Source organism: Jaculus jaculus, chromosome 1 (assembly GCF_020740685.1).
Source record: "Jaculus jaculus isolate mJacJac1 chromosome 1, mJacJac1.mat.Y.cur, whole genome shotgun sequence".
In the NCBI taxonomy this organism is placed as follows: Eukaryota; Metazoa; Chordata; class Mammalia; order Rodentia; family Dipodidae; genus Jaculus; species Jaculus jaculus.
In genome coordinates, this window is record NC_059102.1 from 11,045,640 (window position 1) to 11,062,762 (window position 17,123).

The 17,123-nt window shown below is 45.5% G+C and overlaps 1 protein-coding gene across 1 annotated transcript in view; it reads right to left on the minus strand.

Annotated features, from left to right (window-relative positions):
- Nucleotides 1-1,138: 1,138 nt before the first annotated feature.
- The window catches only part of LOC105944059 (deleted in malignant brain tumors 1 protein-like), an 85,574-nt gene continuing 69,589 nt past the window's right edge, over nucleotides 1,139-17,123 (minus strand). Inside the window, exons 37-42 of the mRNA XM_045141712.1 lie at nucleotides 15,388-15,426; nucleotides 13,252-13,563; nucleotides 10,327-10,362; nucleotides 9,649-9,824; nucleotides 6,837-7,219; nucleotides 1,139-1,424 (exon numbers count right to left, since the gene is read on the minus strand). Coding sequence (XP_044997647.1) covers nucleotides 1,139-1,424; nucleotides 6,837-7,219; nucleotides 9,649-9,824; nucleotides 10,327-10,362; nucleotides 13,252-13,563; nucleotides 15,388-15,426 — 1,232 coding nt within the window. The remainder of the gene's footprint in view (nucleotides 1,425-6,836; nucleotides 7,220-9,648; nucleotides 9,825-10,326; nucleotides 10,363-13,251; nucleotides 13,564-15,387; nucleotides 15,427-17,123) is intronic.

The window sequence follows — 17,123 nt, forward strand, 5'->3', positions numbered from 1 at the left end:
GGCTCCATCAGACATTGCCTCCTTGCCTCAGAACTCAACAATACTGTAGTCTCATTTCCTACACGCTGTTTCACAACAAAGACCAGAGTAATTTCTTGGAGGTAAGGACTCATTTTTAATGTTGCTACTGAATATTTCTCAACAAGTGTAAAAACTAAAAGCCATCGACTATGCTTAAATTGTATCAAAGACAACTTCGAACTGGGGCGTGATGGTACACGCCTGTAATCCTAGCACTTGGGAGGCCGAGGTGGGAGGCTCATGAGCCTGAGGTCAACCTGGCATACACAGTGATATCTTGACTCAAACAAGGAAATACAAAATGCCACGTGGAGAGCAGTGAGAGAAGAGGGAGATGAGAGCCAGCCCTCCCTGTCCAGGAACCTGGTGGAAAGTACGATCCCTTCTTGTTTGCTTTTGGGTTGCCTGGTCACTTTCCAGGTTAACCAGATGTCTTGAGACCCGGGAGTCAGCTGAGAATATGACTTATGTGAGCATTTGGCGGCTCGGAGCACAAGCACCGTGGCTCTATGTCAGGCCCCCTCTCATTTGCATCCCAGCCCCCCAAAAGCTGGGACCACATTTGTTACTTTCAAAATAAAACAAGTGAAGCTTGTTTCAATGAACCGATGACTTGTATAATTCAGCTCTCCTGTCACAATAGTTTAAAGACAAATGGATCATGGCTTCCTGACAAATACCTAGTTTATTTTTTCATAAGACTCGTGGCAAGATCTGAAAATAAATTCTCACGTCGTCAGAGGCACAGAAACAGAGGTCCACTTACCAACACCTGAATAAGTGAGAATTAAACATCTTTAAGCTGTCTACAAGGTAAAGAGAAATAACCGTTTTTTTTTCTAACATTTTCTACACTTTAAGACACAATGATCAATTTCTTGATAATGAATAATAACAAAATCAGCATTTTTAGCCTATAAGGGTAACTGCCCTAGGGCTTAGTAACCAGAGAATTTTCAGTAACCAGCAGCAGAGAAGCAGTTCCCTGGTTCTTTGCCTGTCTGCATGGGTGGTGTAGACAATCCAGTGGCCGTTTGACTTTCTCAAACACTGCCTCCCTGATAAAAACAGACTTTGCCTTCAGTTATCTAGCCCAATCATGCGAAGGTTGGAGAGATCACACAAGGGTCTGATCAGCTGCTCTGTGGATCTTCAGGGGTCCCACCATTTGGAAATACTTAGTCTGTTCTTCTGTGACCTCCAGGGGGCCTGCCCCTCTCCTGCCCTGCCCTGTACAGCGCTGGGAGCAGTGAGGAGAGGAGTCCCTGGCTCGGCACACAGCAATCGTACACTGCACAAAGACCACATCGTAGCCTTTGAGAAAGCTGAAGGCATTGAACTTGAACTGGGCCACGTTCTTCTTAGGGGAGTGGAGGTTGGTATAGGTGTTGTCTTTGATGCACCTGTTGCAGGAAGAAGAACCCAAGGTCAAAAAGATTTATTTAAGTATGATATGAAGATATGAATTCATTCTATCCAGGTTGGCCCTAGGGTTCTGAATTCCAAGTGGGGTTTTTCCCACTACCCTCTATTTATGAAGAAACTACTAAGACCATGGTTAGAACAATTTAACTGGAAGGCCTATTCCTGGCTACAAGTACAAGGAAACTATAAAATAAACACAAGATGAAAACAAGTTTTTAGCTAGAATTCTTGCTTTTAGAAGGCCTACTCCATTTAGACTAAAGAGAAGACTGTATGTGCTATCTGTATTGTTCAAAGGCGTGAACTTACATTATCTAAAATGTATATTGTCAGGTGGGGAGTGTAGGTCAGAGCTACAGTGCTTCATAAGCCATGGATTCAATTCCCAACACTACCAAAAAGTATATTACAAACCCTAGGGCAATCATTGAAAAAAATTAAGGAGAGTAAATGATAAATTTAAAGAAGAAAAAAAAAATGGAATCACATAAACTACTCAATTAAAATCAGAGAAGGCACAAAAGGGAAAGTAGAAAAAAAACAAAAGCAATGAGTAGATGATAGATTTCAGTCCACCTGTATGAATAATAACTTTAAATATGAATGGTTTAAATACAACAATTTGAAGACAGAATAACAGACTACAAAGCAATACAGTGAGAACATCCAACTATATGTTGTCTCCAGGAAACTCACTTTAAAAATACCAAGACAAGAGTCAATTTAAAAAGTGGATGTTGAAAGGCATAATGATTCAATCTTATACAGGACAACTTTAGAGAGGACAATGGTCACAGACAAAGGGGGATAATATGTAATGAAGGGAGGAGACAATCCTCCAAGAAGATGACCTTTAGCCCCACTAGTCAAGTAAGGAGTAGTCTAAAATAACCAACCTCAATGTGTAAGTGCCTGCAAACAGAGCATCGAAACACACGAGCCTTGCAAGGACTTATAGAAATTCAAAGAGAAATGGCCACACACACTACTATAACTGGGTTTTTCAAAATCCTTCTATCAGTTGACAGGTTTGGCAGGCAGAGAGCCAGTAAGGATGGAGATGGCCTAAGGGACACTACCAATCCAGTAGACCTACTTGACATTCATAGAACACTCTATCCAGCAACAGCATACGTATTCTTCTAAAACCCACGCGGAACATTCTTCAAGACAGACCACATTCTTGGCCATAAGAAACACTTCAACAAACTTAAAACGATACAGATCCCATCATATGCATTCTCAGATAACAATGGGATTAAACGAGAAACCAGTAGTAGAAATATTTCTGGAAAATTCCAAACTATTTGAAAAGTAAACATCACACTTTTAAGTAAACCATGGATCAAAAAAGTCACTTCATGGGTTGGAGAGATGGCTTAGGGGTTAAGGTGCTTGCCTGCAAAGCCTAAGGACCCGTGTTTGACTCTCCAGGTCTCATATAAGCCAGACGCACTAGGTGATACAAGCACGTGAGGTCACCCATGCGCACAAGGTGGCCCTGGATTCGATTGCAGTGGCTGGAGGTCCTGGTGCACCAATTCTCCCGTCACTCTCTCTCTTTCTTTCTCTCACACTCTTTCATAAAAAAGGCCAGTCTGTTGGGCTTGCCTCAAAAAAAGGCACCTTGAAAGAAGTTTAGGGGCTAGGGAGATGGCTCAGCAGTTAAAAGCTTGTTTGCAAAACCTGGTGACCCAAGTTTGATTCCCTAGCATACAAGTAAAGTTAGACACAAAGAGTTACATTGTCCCGTGACCCCTGTGTTTATGGCAATGGGAGGAGGACCCAGGAGAATCCAAAGCTCAAGGGCCGGTTTGGCTTATCTTTTGTTTGCATGGCAACAGGCCCTGTCTCAACGTAGACTCAATGTAGACACAGACTGCTCAGGACTGTGCATGTTCATGCCCACACACAAACTATTTATTTATTTTTTTTTTGGTTTTTCGAGGTAGGGTCTCACTCTGGCCCAGGCTGACCTGGAATTCACTATGTAGTCTCAGGGTGGCCTTGAACTCACGGTGATCCTCCTACCTCTGCCTCCCGAGTGCTGGGATTAAAGGCGTGCACCACCACGCCGGGCAAACTATTTTTTTTTTTAATGTAGGGTCTCATTTTAGCCCAGGCGGACCTGATATTCACTCTGTGGTTTCTGACTGGCCTCGAACTCACAGCAATCTTCCTACCTCTGCAACTTAATTTTTTTTAAATTTGGGAAAAAATTGAAAATATTCAAGCTAAGTAAAAACAAGTACTCATAAAAATGTGTGGGGTGTAGCTAAGGCAATTCTTTGTTTTTTCTTTTTTTAATTTTTAAAATTTTTATTAGCATTTTCCATGATTATAAAAAAAATCCCATGTTAATTCCCTCTCTCCCCACCCCCCACACTTTCCCCTTTGACATTCCATTCTCCATCATATTACCTCCCCATCACAATCATTGTACTTACATATATACAATATCAACCTATTAAGTACCCTCCTCCCTTCCTTTCTCTTCCCTTTATGTCTCCTTTTTAACTTACTGGCCTCTGCTACTAAGTATTTTCATTCTCACGCAGAAGCCCAATCATCTGTAGCTAGGATCCACATATGAGAGAGAACATGTGGTGCTTGGCTTTCTGGGCCTGGGTTACCTCACTTAGTATAATCCTAAGGCAATTCTTAAAGGGAAATTTTTAGCATTAAATCCATACATTAATAAAGCAAGATGTCAAATCAATAAGTTCAGCTTTAAAAATTAGAGAAAGGCACGAAGGAGGTGTCTCCTGCAGAGCATGGTGTGGATCCCCAGGGTACATTGGAGCTGGAGGTGCAGTGATGCCCAGACTGCAATCACAGTCCTCCTAGGACAATGGGAAGCGGGTCCAAAGATTCCCAAAGCTCCCAAGCCAGCGCACTGTTCATAGAAGGAAAGAAAAAGAAAGACCAAAAGAAAAAAAAAAGAAAAGAAAAGAAGACAAACAAAAAACCCAAGAGAAACCCTGTCTCAAACAAGGTGGAAAGAGGGGAGCAACATCCAAGGTTTTCTCCTGACTTCCACACAGGCACCTGTACACGCATGCATGCCAGTAAGAACAGGTACACATTTAAAAATAGAGAAAGGAGTCAATTAAGACTAAAGCAAGCAGAAGTGCTACTTGTTAAATTTTGGCACCAAAATGAACTTTTTAAAAAATATGTTCTAAGATTTTATTTTTATTTATTTATTAGAAACAAAGAGAGGGGGAGAGAGAGAGAGAGAGAGAGAATGGGTGCACCAGGGCCTCTAGCCACTGCAAATGAACTCCAGATGCATGCGGCACCTTGTGCATCTAGAGAATTGCACCGGGGTCCTCAGGCTTCACAGGCATGCGCCTTAACCACTAAGCCATCTCTCCAGCCCCTTTTTAAAAAAATATTTTTATTTTATTTTATTTTATTTATTTATTTTGGTTTTTTCGAGGTAGGGTCTCGCTCTATCCCAGGCTGACCTGGAATTCACTATGGAGTCTCAGGGTGGCCTTGAACTCATGGCAATCCTCCTACCTCTGCCTCCCAAGTGCTGGGATTAAAGGCGTGTGCCACCACGCCCTAAAAGAATATTTTTAAAAACGAACTTCTTGCCTTAATATGCACATCAAAGGAAGAGCTTCCCCTTGAGCTCCGTGAAGTTCAGGGCCATTTTTGTGCAGGGGTCAGATGGAGGCAGGTGCCTCAGTGGCCCTCATGGAGTTTAGGCTGCTGGGCTCTTACCGTGCTAACACTGCCAGTCAGTAAGTGTAGGTTATTGTTAGTTTTGAGCTGATCCCGAGTTACCCCTCTGGACACTTGGCCTTTTTGTGAAGCATTGTCCCCAGGCACGACACGATGACCTTTGCCATCTCAAGGTCAGAGGAGTTCTGATTATCTGCACTCATGAGACCCTTAACCCAGGCCTATAATGCTTCCTCATAGAAGCAGGGGGAGGCGTGGGTCCCAGACCCAGATGCTCATGGCACCTGCTCCTCCAGGCCAGCTGCAGGTAATTATGGCCCAGCTGCCTGTGCTCTGAGGTGCTGCGTACATAGAAGGAGGAAGGTTAACTGAAGGGCGGACCCCATCTATGAAGCCTTTGTGTTGTGCTAGGTTGGGATTTTTCAGTGACACGGATGAGTTTGGGTCACCCACGCTCCTGTAAAGTGACCCCTCTCATCCATGTTCCTGTAAGTGAATCCAATACATTCACTGGGTATCCCAGCTGGGCTTGGATGGATTTTTTGTTTTTGGTTTGTCCTTGGTGCTCTATCTGGGGTGAAGAGATGTTTGTTTATATCTCCTCAAGAAAAGAAATGCATTGACCTCTGATAAGGGATGAAGGAATAGTAAAAGCAAATATGGGCTGAGCAGTTAAGGCACTTGCCTGTGAAGCCTAAGGATCCATGTTAGACTCTCCAGGTCCCACATAAGCCAGACGCACATGGTCACACAAGTCTGCAAGGCTGTGCACGTGCACAAGGTGGCACATGCATCTGGAGCTATTTTGTTTTTCTTTCTTTTTTTTTCTGAGGTAGGGTCTCACCCTAGCTCAGGCTCACCTGGAATTCACTATGTAGTCTCAGTGTGGCCTCAAACTCACAATGATCCTCCTATCTCTGCCTCCCAAACGCTGGGATTAAAGATGTACACCGTGCCTTTATGCGTATGGAATTCTATTGCAGTGGCTGGAGGCCCTGGAATGTTAATTCTCTCCCTCCCTCTCTATCTCAATAAAAAATATGAGAAAAGCAAATGAGGGCTGGAGAGATGGCTTAGTGGTTAAGTGCTTGCCTGTGAAGCCTGTAAACCCCAGTTCAAGGCTCGATTCCCCAGGGCCCACATAAGCCAGATGCACAAAGGGAAGCATGCATCTGGAGTTCATGTGCAGTGGCTGGAGGCCCTGGCGCACCCATTCTCTCTATCTGACTCTTTCTCTCTCTGTCTGTCACTCTCAAATAAGTAAATAAAAATAAACAAAAAAAATTTAAAGAAAAAAGGAAATGACTTGCCAAGCTTGTGAACCTTAGAAGCCACGTGTTCAACTAAGAGCTTTGCTTGGGAAAACACCTCAGTCTATCAGCATAAGCCAAACACTCCAAAGCCTTTCCTTGATAGCAGAAAGCTGACAAAAGTCATCAAACTAGAAAGAAGGGAAGCATAAGCTTGGTAGGCAGGGTAGCAGAGTCCAGGGCAGCAGGGGCCCTGTCCAGGACTCAGGAATCAAGCGAGGTTGTCCAGGTTGCCTGCAACTACATTTTCCACTTGTCTCTGAGGTTTGGGGGTGAGTCTATTCACTCTTTTGGTTTAGGACTGTGGGCTCAGAACTACAGGCTCCCTAAAGGGATATGCCACGAGCATTTGACAGGCAACCAAGGAGAACCTTCCATTTTCCTTACCCTTGCTGGATCAAATCGTACTTGACAGTTGTGAAATCACTGGCATCTGGTGAAGCCACACAGGTGTCCACGACAAGTCTCAGGTCAGGGTTGGGGCTTTGGAGGGTGGCCTGGAGGAAGACCTCTTTCCCCTGATTGGCATAGGGAGGTGCCATGCCCCCCATATCCTGGGATGTAGGTGACTGGAGGAACGAAATGGTCACATCGTAGCTGGCATCGTCTGTCTGGATGTCATCCCCGTGGCCGATTTTAACTGCTGATGGGCCATTCACTTTGCAGGTGAACTTCACCTGGGGCACCTTGTGCCGCACAATGATTCGGCCAGGGTGGCCGTGTATTCGGCCTCTGATGGAGTTGGAGTAGCTGAGGGACCCGAGCTGCTCCTGTGAGGATGAGAGGAGAGCTGGGGGCCAGCATACCTGGTCCCCGACATCACCTACTTTCTAGGGCACAGCCTTCTTCTTCTCGTACCTGCTGGGCACCACGAGGGCAGGAGCTTCTGGCTGGAGCTCTGTGGCATTTAATGCCATAAGGGGGTGTTGGGATGTGAGGGTTATGTGCATGCAGGGAGCCCCCTGAGGTGAGGGTTCTTCCTTTCCTCTTCTGGGGGTTAACCGGTGCATCTGTGAACTAGGTGGCAGGTTCATGAGAGCTCTTTCTTTCCTGAACTCCTGGACAAATTCCACTTCCTTTGCCTCCCCAGGCCATGCCCCATGGTGGCACTTGTCTCCTTTCTGCCCTTGACTCCAAGACAGTTTTGCCTCTAAGTTAGCTGCAGGTCTGTCCTGCCAATCTCGGCTCCTGTCCTTGTTAAGATCTATCACACATCAGCTCCAACTCCATTCGCGGGAGTGCAGGGTAGGGAGGGACTGAGAGCCCTATGGGCTGGGGCCGCTGCCTGTCTTTCTTTTGCCTTGAGTGGATACCCAGAGGCTCAGCCTGGCAGGGACATCTGCTCCTGGAAGCTGCCACTTGTGTGACTCAGATGGTGGGACTTTCTGCCTCACATCCCTCCAAGGAGGTGAGGAGTCTACGGGACACAGGCGCCTCTGTGCTGAGACCAGCATCTCTCAGCCCTTCGCCTATGGTGACCCTCTGAAGAGTTGGGTAGACATTTTTATTCCCACTTGTTCTGCCCTTGTTCCAGTCTCCATGAGGAATTTTATCACAATAAATGCACTGTTTGTGTGATATGTATGCCTGTGTCAATCCATAGAGGCTCTGTTGCTTTTACGTTCATGAGAAAGACTCCTCCTGGAGGGTGTTACTACCACCTTCAGAGCTCACAGCTTAGAACCACAGCCCTGCGCGCCTCCTGGCCTGACCCTCGAGTCTGCTCCTCACCCTGCCCCCAGGCTCGCCACTACCTCGAGCTTCACCTGTTGACGCCCTGCACAGAGCACTCCTCCTGGCCATGTTACCTCATCACACGGGCTGGGCCCCTTTAACCAATACAATATTCCTTTGCTCTCTTTTCCATCAATGTATTCTCACTTGTGTCTCTGTTAGGTGCCCATCTCCCTAGCACTGAACTTAGAGCTGTTTCTGGTCTCATGGCTGCTGTGTCCTCAGTACCCAGAGGCTTGACCACTCACTGACTCTGAAATCAAGCCAGGAATGTCCTGTGACAGTGACTTCCTCAGGCTAACCTGGGCGTAAGACTGTGCTGTGCCCTCTGTCCCCCACTCCATAGCACAGCAGATGGGTCTTTCTGGGTGAACCTGGGCATCTAGGGCAGGAGAGGATGTTTGCAGCATCACCTCTGTGGCTCAGAGCATCCAGGGGATGATTTCCTCCCAGCCTGGCTTCTTGGGCAAAAACCACACAGGTACAAAGTAGTTTCCAGAGCAAAAAATATGGTAAGAATGACCATGTCTGAACAATCAAATAACAGATGTGGGGTATGAAGCTTGACAGGTTATTTTGGTATCATATGGACTATTTGAATGAATGTGGCCTTCAATTATATCAGGAGGGCCTTTTTTTTTTTCTTTTTCGAGGTAGGGTCTAACTCTAGCTCAGGCTGACCTGGAAATCACTCTGTAGTCTCAGGATAGCCTCAAAATCGTGGCAATCCTCCTACCTCTGCCCCCCTCCCCCCACCCTCACGAGTTCTGGGATTAAAGGCGTGTGCCCCATGCCTGGCAGGAGGGCTTTCTGAATGTGTATCTAACAGGACATCAGGACACCAGCATGAAGACCATGCTTGGGATGTGTCATTGTTAAATATGACAAAAAAGGATGCCATGGCCAAGCAATTCACACACACACACACACACACACACACACACACACACACACACACAATGTGTGTATTGTTTTCTGATTTCAATGTCTTTGTTTTGTGAAATAAGCAAGTGGTTGGGGAAAACTGAATGGACAGTGTTTTCTGATTCATACACATCCTAGAAGGTTGCCTTCCAGGTGGCATGTGACTACCTACCTAGTTACAAACATAACACTCAGACACCAGACAGCTTGTCCTCCTCCATCTCCAGGCCACAGCCTCCACACGGTAGGCATGACACTAATGCTCAGTCAAGAAGCATGCTGTGGGGCTGGGGAGATGGCTCAGTGGCCCAGGCCCTTGCTGTGCCAGCGTAAGTACCCGAGTTCGTATGTGCAGAACCAACATCATCCAGCGGGCACAGCAGAATAAGTGTGCTAGTGAGCTACTCTAGGTCTCACCAAATTCAGTGGTTGTGTTTGTCCTCGGTCCCTAGATGGGATTTTAACAGGTGGTTGAATTTTCCAAGCCCCTCCCTTTGGACTCCATTCATAGATGGATCCTGCCTCCTTGTTGGTTTTTTACCTGTTTGACAGTGCCACAGTGGCCATAGGGGATGTTGAAGATCAGGTAGCGCCCGGTGACTTGGGGGCGACACATCTTGTCATTTAAATGGATGTCCCAGGAGGAATAGCCCAGTCTTCGGAGATAGCCTCGGTCAATGACAGCTTGGAAGAGGTGAGGCAAGCAGGAGAGCTGAGCTGCGGCAGAAGGAGGGGTGGGAGGGAGGGAGAGAGAAGATGGCCCACCAGATGTGAAGGTCGGGGCTGGATGTACACTCACTTTCTGGGCCAGGGCTGGCTCAGCTCTCCACTCTACACCCTTGGTTTCCACTGTTAATGCTCTCTAAGGAGGTCTGAATCAACCACATCCACAGGGAATCCTATTCATCGCACATCACCCACAGGCCATAAGCCGGAGTCTTGTCCCAAGGTTTAAAGGACAGCTCGTTTCTCTGAGAACACATGAACCTGAACTTGTGTTTGTCTGGGCCTCCATTCAGAGGTAAGCCAAAAGCCAATAGGGAGAGAGCCTGGGTGCAAAGGGGCTTTTCTTCAACCTCCTGCATCCCATAAAATGAATAAAAACACAAGCAATCTTAGGGGATGACTCTCACAGCCTGGTTTTTCTTCCCCGTTCAGCCTGTCTTAGCTCCCCCTTTAAGCAGCCTCAGACCCAGGGACAGAAAACACACAACTTTACCATTATCACTGGGCACAAGGGTGTCCTGCACTGGACCTGTTGAGGGGAGAGATGATAGACAAATGTCAGTGGTGTAAAAACACTGGGAGAGGACAAAAGAGCTAACAGTAGACAAGCCACTGAAGCTGTGAGAATATTCCAGAGCGTGCAAAGGGGATCCAGGGCTTCCTGACGGGGTTGGATTCTGATACGTGTGGAGTAGTGCTGAGAATATAAGTGCCATCAATACCAAGATTTGTAGGAGCAAAGCATGAAAACAGAAAACACTACCACATGTATGAGCTCTTGGCTGGCGTCCCTTTCCCTGCTCATGACACACAGGACCTCAACTGGAAAACCTGGATCTGGCTGCTTTGAAGGGCTTCTCTGGCTCAGACTCAAGGCAGCTCAGTGACTCATGATAGGCTCAGCCCAGGAAGTATGGCCAGTTGGACTCACTCACCTCTTTCAGACAGCCCAGAACCCAGACCTCTGGCCCCTTAGACGTGATACAGGATGAAACAAAACCCCTCAGTGGATAGTCCGGGAACGGAACCTGTACTACTGGGAATTGCCACTGAGATGGAGTTCCCTGTCAGCACCAGGAATCACTGGAATGTGACAGGCACCATCGAAATGAAGTTCTGGCAGGTTAGAACCCAGGAGTCCAGTACAGACTCTTGGGGTTAGTGCTTAGTTTCAGGGGGCTCTGACAGGGTTTAAGTCCGGGCCCCGTGTCTATGAAAAACAAGGCAAAACCTATACAAGGGCCAAAGCAATGGCAGCAATTTGATTATCTGTAAAAAAAAAAAAAACCAAAATCTAACAATGGAACAAACAACATAAACTCAGACTCCTTCGGATTCTAGAACTCCCTAACTCCCTGAGATGTGCATGAATGAGTTTAGGGCAAATTCAGGACAATGCAAGGAGGAAGTCAGACTTCCAAGAATGACATAGATAATAAATACATTCCAGGAAAGGTATAAGGGATATAAATAACCTGTGAGAAGACGGGACACTGCTGGGATGTCTTTTTGATTTTCAGCCTTAGTGGAGGTCACATGATATAGCGTCCTGGGCATAGTGCCCTTGCAGGACAGAAATGCCCTGCAGAAGCTGAAGAAAGCTTAACCCTAAAACCATGGGTTCTGGCTGGTAAATTTCAGAGGTAGAATTGGGTTCCCACAACAGTGAGCTGTTGGCCAGGAAGATCCATGAGGTCCCCAAAACAATGCTGGCCATTACCAAAGCACTTGATTACTGGCCAGAGCTAACAGATAAGACCCTGTTGCTGAAGATACCACAGGTGCTGTCACAGGACATCGAGAGATCATGCTGGAACTGGGAGGGAAACCATTTCCCTCCTGGCGACCCCTCGTAGTGCTAGAGAGAGCTATGGGAGCTGCTGGGGTAATGGTTGTCGGCAATGTGAATAAATAGGAGATCCTGCAAGCTACAAAATCAACCAGCCAGGCAATAGTGGCACCTTGCAATAGTGGCACACAGCCCATGCAGGTAGCCAGCTGTTCTCAGATTGGACATGACGCCTGCTCAGTGGGAGAGAACTCATACCTAATACTGGAAACCACGTCAGAATCCCATAGGTAGGAAGCCAATAGGCTCCAGAGAGAACCTCCACTGCTCTTTGGCTAAGAAGAGTGTGTACCCACCTCAAAAAGCCAAAGAACTGTGCTTATTCCCTTTAATCAAAGCTGCTCTCACTCTTGGTTAAGGAATCTGTTTTGTTTTACAGATGGCAGTGAACACTGGGGAGATAACAGGATCCATTAATGCGACAAGAAAAGATAGCTGGCTGTTCACCATGAGATGTGTCACCTCTACCACATCTGCCAAGGCCCAGGTGACGTTGCAGAGGAAGCAGCAGCACAAGTACTTCTCTCACTACTTGCCTGACAACCAGCTCCAGGGAGATGGCAATAGACCCTACAGCCGCTCAAAACTCATCAAAGCAGAAATCCAGAGGCGACAGAGAACTCAGCACCAAGTCAGACTCCTAACACCCCCACCAAGTCTCAGGGAACATTGCGGAAGAAGGGGCAGAAAGATGGCAAGAACCACTGGGTGGGTAGGGATACTCTGGAGCACTGTCACCCCTGCAGGAGACTGAGGCCTTCAGGACCTCTCAATGAATAACAATAACCCCACTGAGGCGGGCCCTCAGTGGAATGGGGGTGGGGGAGAGGGGATATAAGAGTATAACTTTTTATTATTTTATTTTCACACACACACACACACACACACACACACACACACACACTCACACACACACACACAGGAAGAGAGAGAGAAAGAGAGAGAGAGAGAGGGAGAGAATGGGTGTGCCAGGGCCTTTCAGCTGCTGTGAATGAACTCCAGATGCATGCGCCCCCTTGTGCACATGTGCAACATTGCATGCTTGTGTCACTTTATATGTGGCTATGTGGGACCTGGAGATTTGAACATGTGCTCATGGGCTTTACAGGCAAGTGTCTTAACTGCTAAGTCACTTCTTCATCCCAACAATATAACTTTGAAAATAAATTAAAAAAAAAAAAAAGAATGTGGCCTTTGATGAACTGCTCAAAGCTTGACAAAGGAACAGAACAAGTTGCAGGTAGATACATATAGTGGCAAATTTCATGCCCCCAACCATTTTATGACAGTCACCCCTTTCTTTGATCTCAGAACCTTTTAGCTAGATTTCAAGTATTCCCTGACTTGGAATTAGAGCAGATGAGTTAATAAACTCCCAGGTCAGATGACTAAAATTTACCACTAGGTGTTTGCAACATATTAGCCCTATTTCTCTTGGGACCTGGGGCATCGGCCAAGTCCATGTGGTGTGTTTTGACCTCAGGCAAAAGCTTCTTTGGTGGGCGATGCTGGGACGGAGCTTCAGGGAACCTTCCTACTCTTGCCTGGACTAGCACTGGGTGCCCATACCTGCGCAGACCACACCAGCATCCTTGTTGTGGTGGCAGTTGTGATGTGCCCAGCCCGCGTGGGCACAGTGGTCCAGTGCATCCTCATTCCCTGAGCAGCGCACTTCGTCCATCAGGATGGGGCCCGAGCCTGGTCCAAAGTGACCACGGCCTGGGGCGCCCAGCGCACGGCCACAGCCCAGGAGGCGGCACACCACCCGGGCGTTCTTAATGTTCCAGCGGTCATCGCAAACCGTGCCCCACACGCCCTGGTGCCGCACCTCCAAGCGACCCTCGCAGCGGTCCTGCCCTCCCGCCAGGCGCAGGGGCAGGTCTGCAGGTGAGAGAAGTCAGCAGTTCATGGTCAGGGGTCTAAGTACATGGGCACCCATCTCAGCGGGACACTGTGATACTTGTAATGGAAAAAGTGACACGGCAAGAAACCAGTTGCTGGCTTTACACTTCTCCTCCTCCTCTTCCTTCTCCCCTCCCCCTCCTTCTCTTCCTCCTCCTCTCCTCTTTCCTTCCTACTCTCTTGCCAGTATGGGCAAGTCTAATTTCCCAAACATCTAAGAACTGAATCTTAAAACAAAACAAAAAGCCGGGCATGGTGGCGCACGCCTTTAATCCCAGCACTTGGGAGGCAGAGGTAGGAGGATCGCCATGAGTTCGAGGCCACCCTGAGACTCCATAGTGAATTCCAGGTCAGCCTGGGTTAGAATGAGACCCTACCTTGAAAAAACCGAAAAAAAAAAAAAAAAAAAAAAGAAAGCAAACATAGGCATAAAAAATAAAAAAATAAAAAAATCAAACAATTAGCACCCCATACACCTAAAAATATCTCTGGAAAACAGTTATTTTAAATAGGAACACTGCCTTAATACGTCAAAACATGTCTTACAAAATTACTATTACTTTTAATGGCTAAGAGGGAACATTTTGACAATGAAATCTATATACCTTAGCTATTCTACTCATGTGTTCACTCAAGATACCTGAGACCGTATGTCCACAGAGAGATCTGTGCATACAAAATTCTTCACTGGCACGTGGAAGAGGCTCTTTGAACGTTAGTGATCCCACTGGCAGCAGTTGTGACTGCGGTATGCTGCTCTGGACTAGCTGCCCTCTCTTGGCTCAACTGGGCCTTCATAATGGAAGCAGTACAGTAGTTTGAACTAAGAAAACAGGGTAAGGGCGAGGTAGAGTGCTGGCCTGTCTGATTGAGGTCCTGGTTTCTATCTTCAGTAGCAGGGAGAGAAAAAGCTCGACACACGAATGCAGATTAAGATATTCTGAGTGAAGTCCTGGGAGGTGAGTTTTGAGGGAACTTGACCCACACTGTGGGTATGTCTATTATATGTATATGTCTATACATAATACACCTGCTCATAATTTTTTCAGTAAGGCATAAAAAGTTTAAGTGACAAAGAAATATACTATTGGTCTAATAGAAGCATCATTTTGATGATTAGAAAGAAACACACATTACCAGGTAAAGGAACCATTTCATCACCCACTGAAATTGTACCTGTAAAAAAAGTTATGGAGGTTTACAAAATGCATAACTTCAAAGTCACATATTTTTATTTAATATGAAGAACCAAATTCTCTAATATCAGACACTAATACTTTGGTTTGACTGCAATACTTTGGTTTGAATGCAGAAATACTGTACCCTAGGTTTTATTTTCTTGGCATCAAATGCATCAAGTAGCATTATAACCTGTTTATTCTCTAGAAGTAAAAATTTATTAAATGGTCATAAAAGAAGTGTTATAAGTATACTAAATATTTTAGAGGAAGAATAAAAACATTATGTTTTATGGAAAACTTAAATATTAAATCCAGATTAACATTAACTTTTGACAGTTTCATACATGAATATAACATATTTTAATTATATTATTTCCCATTACCCTCTCTTCTTCCCACAAAAATGGAAAGTTTTTTTGTAAGAGCTAAAAATGAAGTGAGGAAAGTCATATTGGATTCCTCAGATATATTTTTGGGTAAGAAAAATATGTGAGAGGTATAATTCCATATTAATGAATATAGAGGAAAGTCAAGTTGGAAATTAGCAATGGATTTTTCTGACATTTGGAGCCATAAATTATAAAACTTAGGTTCATCTTAGCAATAGGCAAAGGATCATTACCAGGTGATGGTGTAATTTTTGTGAACACTGGCTCTGTGGCTGTTGAAAAGAAAGAAAGCAGTAAACAGAAAGTGTTAAAGTTTGGCTGCATTGAAGTTTTACACTGTAGACTGCAGGTTTATGAAAACAAGCTGTGTGTGTTCACAGTGATACGTATTTGTTTTGTATGGCCATGACATGGTGTGTGACAAGTTAGGGTTCAGCAAGGTGGATCAAGAATGATTTTCATGAACATCTATGTGTCAGATCATTTGCATCTCAAACCCTAATAAAGACCAATACAGGAAAGTACTACCACACTTCTAGGGATGAGGAAATGGAGACTCAAGGGGACTGGGTAACATGTCCAGGAAGGACACTCACAGTTCAAAACCACAAGCTCTCTGAGCGTACGCTGTTCTTTCAGAAGCATAAGGTGGGAACATTGTGCTCACACTGACCCCACTGTGAAGAATCGGGGATGAGGAAGGAGGAAGGTAAGGGCTCATGGCCACTACCCCATCCTTATGCTCCAAGAAGTACTTCGTGCAGACATAGGAAATGATCTGGGATGTCATACTTTCATTAAGGAATTAAAACATGTGTGAGCCAGGCATGGTGGCGCATGCCTTTAATCCCAACACTCAGGAAGCAGAGGTAGGAGGATCGCTGTGAGTTCAAGACCACCCTGAGACTATGTAGTGAATTCCAGCTCATCCTGGGAGAGAGTGAGACCCTACCTCACAAAAAAAAAAAACAGACACAAAAAACGTATGTGTGCCACCAATCTGCATAAACTCTAGTTGTCAACCAGGTGTACAAAAATTATATACATAAACTTGCTTCATGTGATGTCGAGGGCCATGAGAATTATTGTGAGATAATCTTTTGGCAAGACCCAAGTTCAGCACCTTCTTTTTATTTGTTTTTAACATGTTCTCCCTTTTTCCCTGCCTCTTACTTCTTTCCCTTCTTAACCTCACCCCCTCCGCCTTTTCTTCTCTGCCCTTATCATGGGAGAGCTGCTTTTTCTTGCCCTAGCTCTGTGATCTCAGACAAATCTGTTTCTTCTCTGGAAAGGAAAAAGATAATCTCTACTTGGTCCTTTGGACTCTGCATTTGAGGCTCTTTTATCCTGCTCATCCTGTCCCCAGTATCCAGCTTCACAATATCACAGCCAATGGTGGGAGAGTGCTCTGATAGCCTTCGAGAATTGACTGGCCTCTCCTGATCTCTCTTCTTCCCTGACTTCTCCTGGGGAAACAGGAAGAGTTTTTTTTTTTTTTTTTTTTTTTTTTTTTTTTCTGGGCCTGTTAATTTTTGCTGAGCTGGGGTTGCTCAGAAAGTGGTTACCAAGGAACCACAAGGGGCAGAGAACATAACCTGGTGAAGAAGGGGCTTTGCATGAAAATGCCAAGAATATTTTGGTTTGACCAACATCAATGTTGGAAAACAGGAGAGCAAATAGAATTAACACAGTCACAACCCAATTGTCCCGTGGAAGGCAGAAAACATTACTAGAGGAGTTCTCCTCTTCTGCTGAGGCTGATGCTGCATCTGTGTATGAACCCAGAGGATAGGATGCTTAAAAAATAAAAGTGGAACAAACCTGGGAGAGTTTTCCATTGATTTTCTTTTTACCTTGTCAATGTGAGAGTTAAGTAAACTCATTATCTTAACACAATGTCATAGAGAAGAGACCCATCTTATGAGTTTACAATTTTTTTAAAAAAATATTTATTTATTTGCAAGGGCAT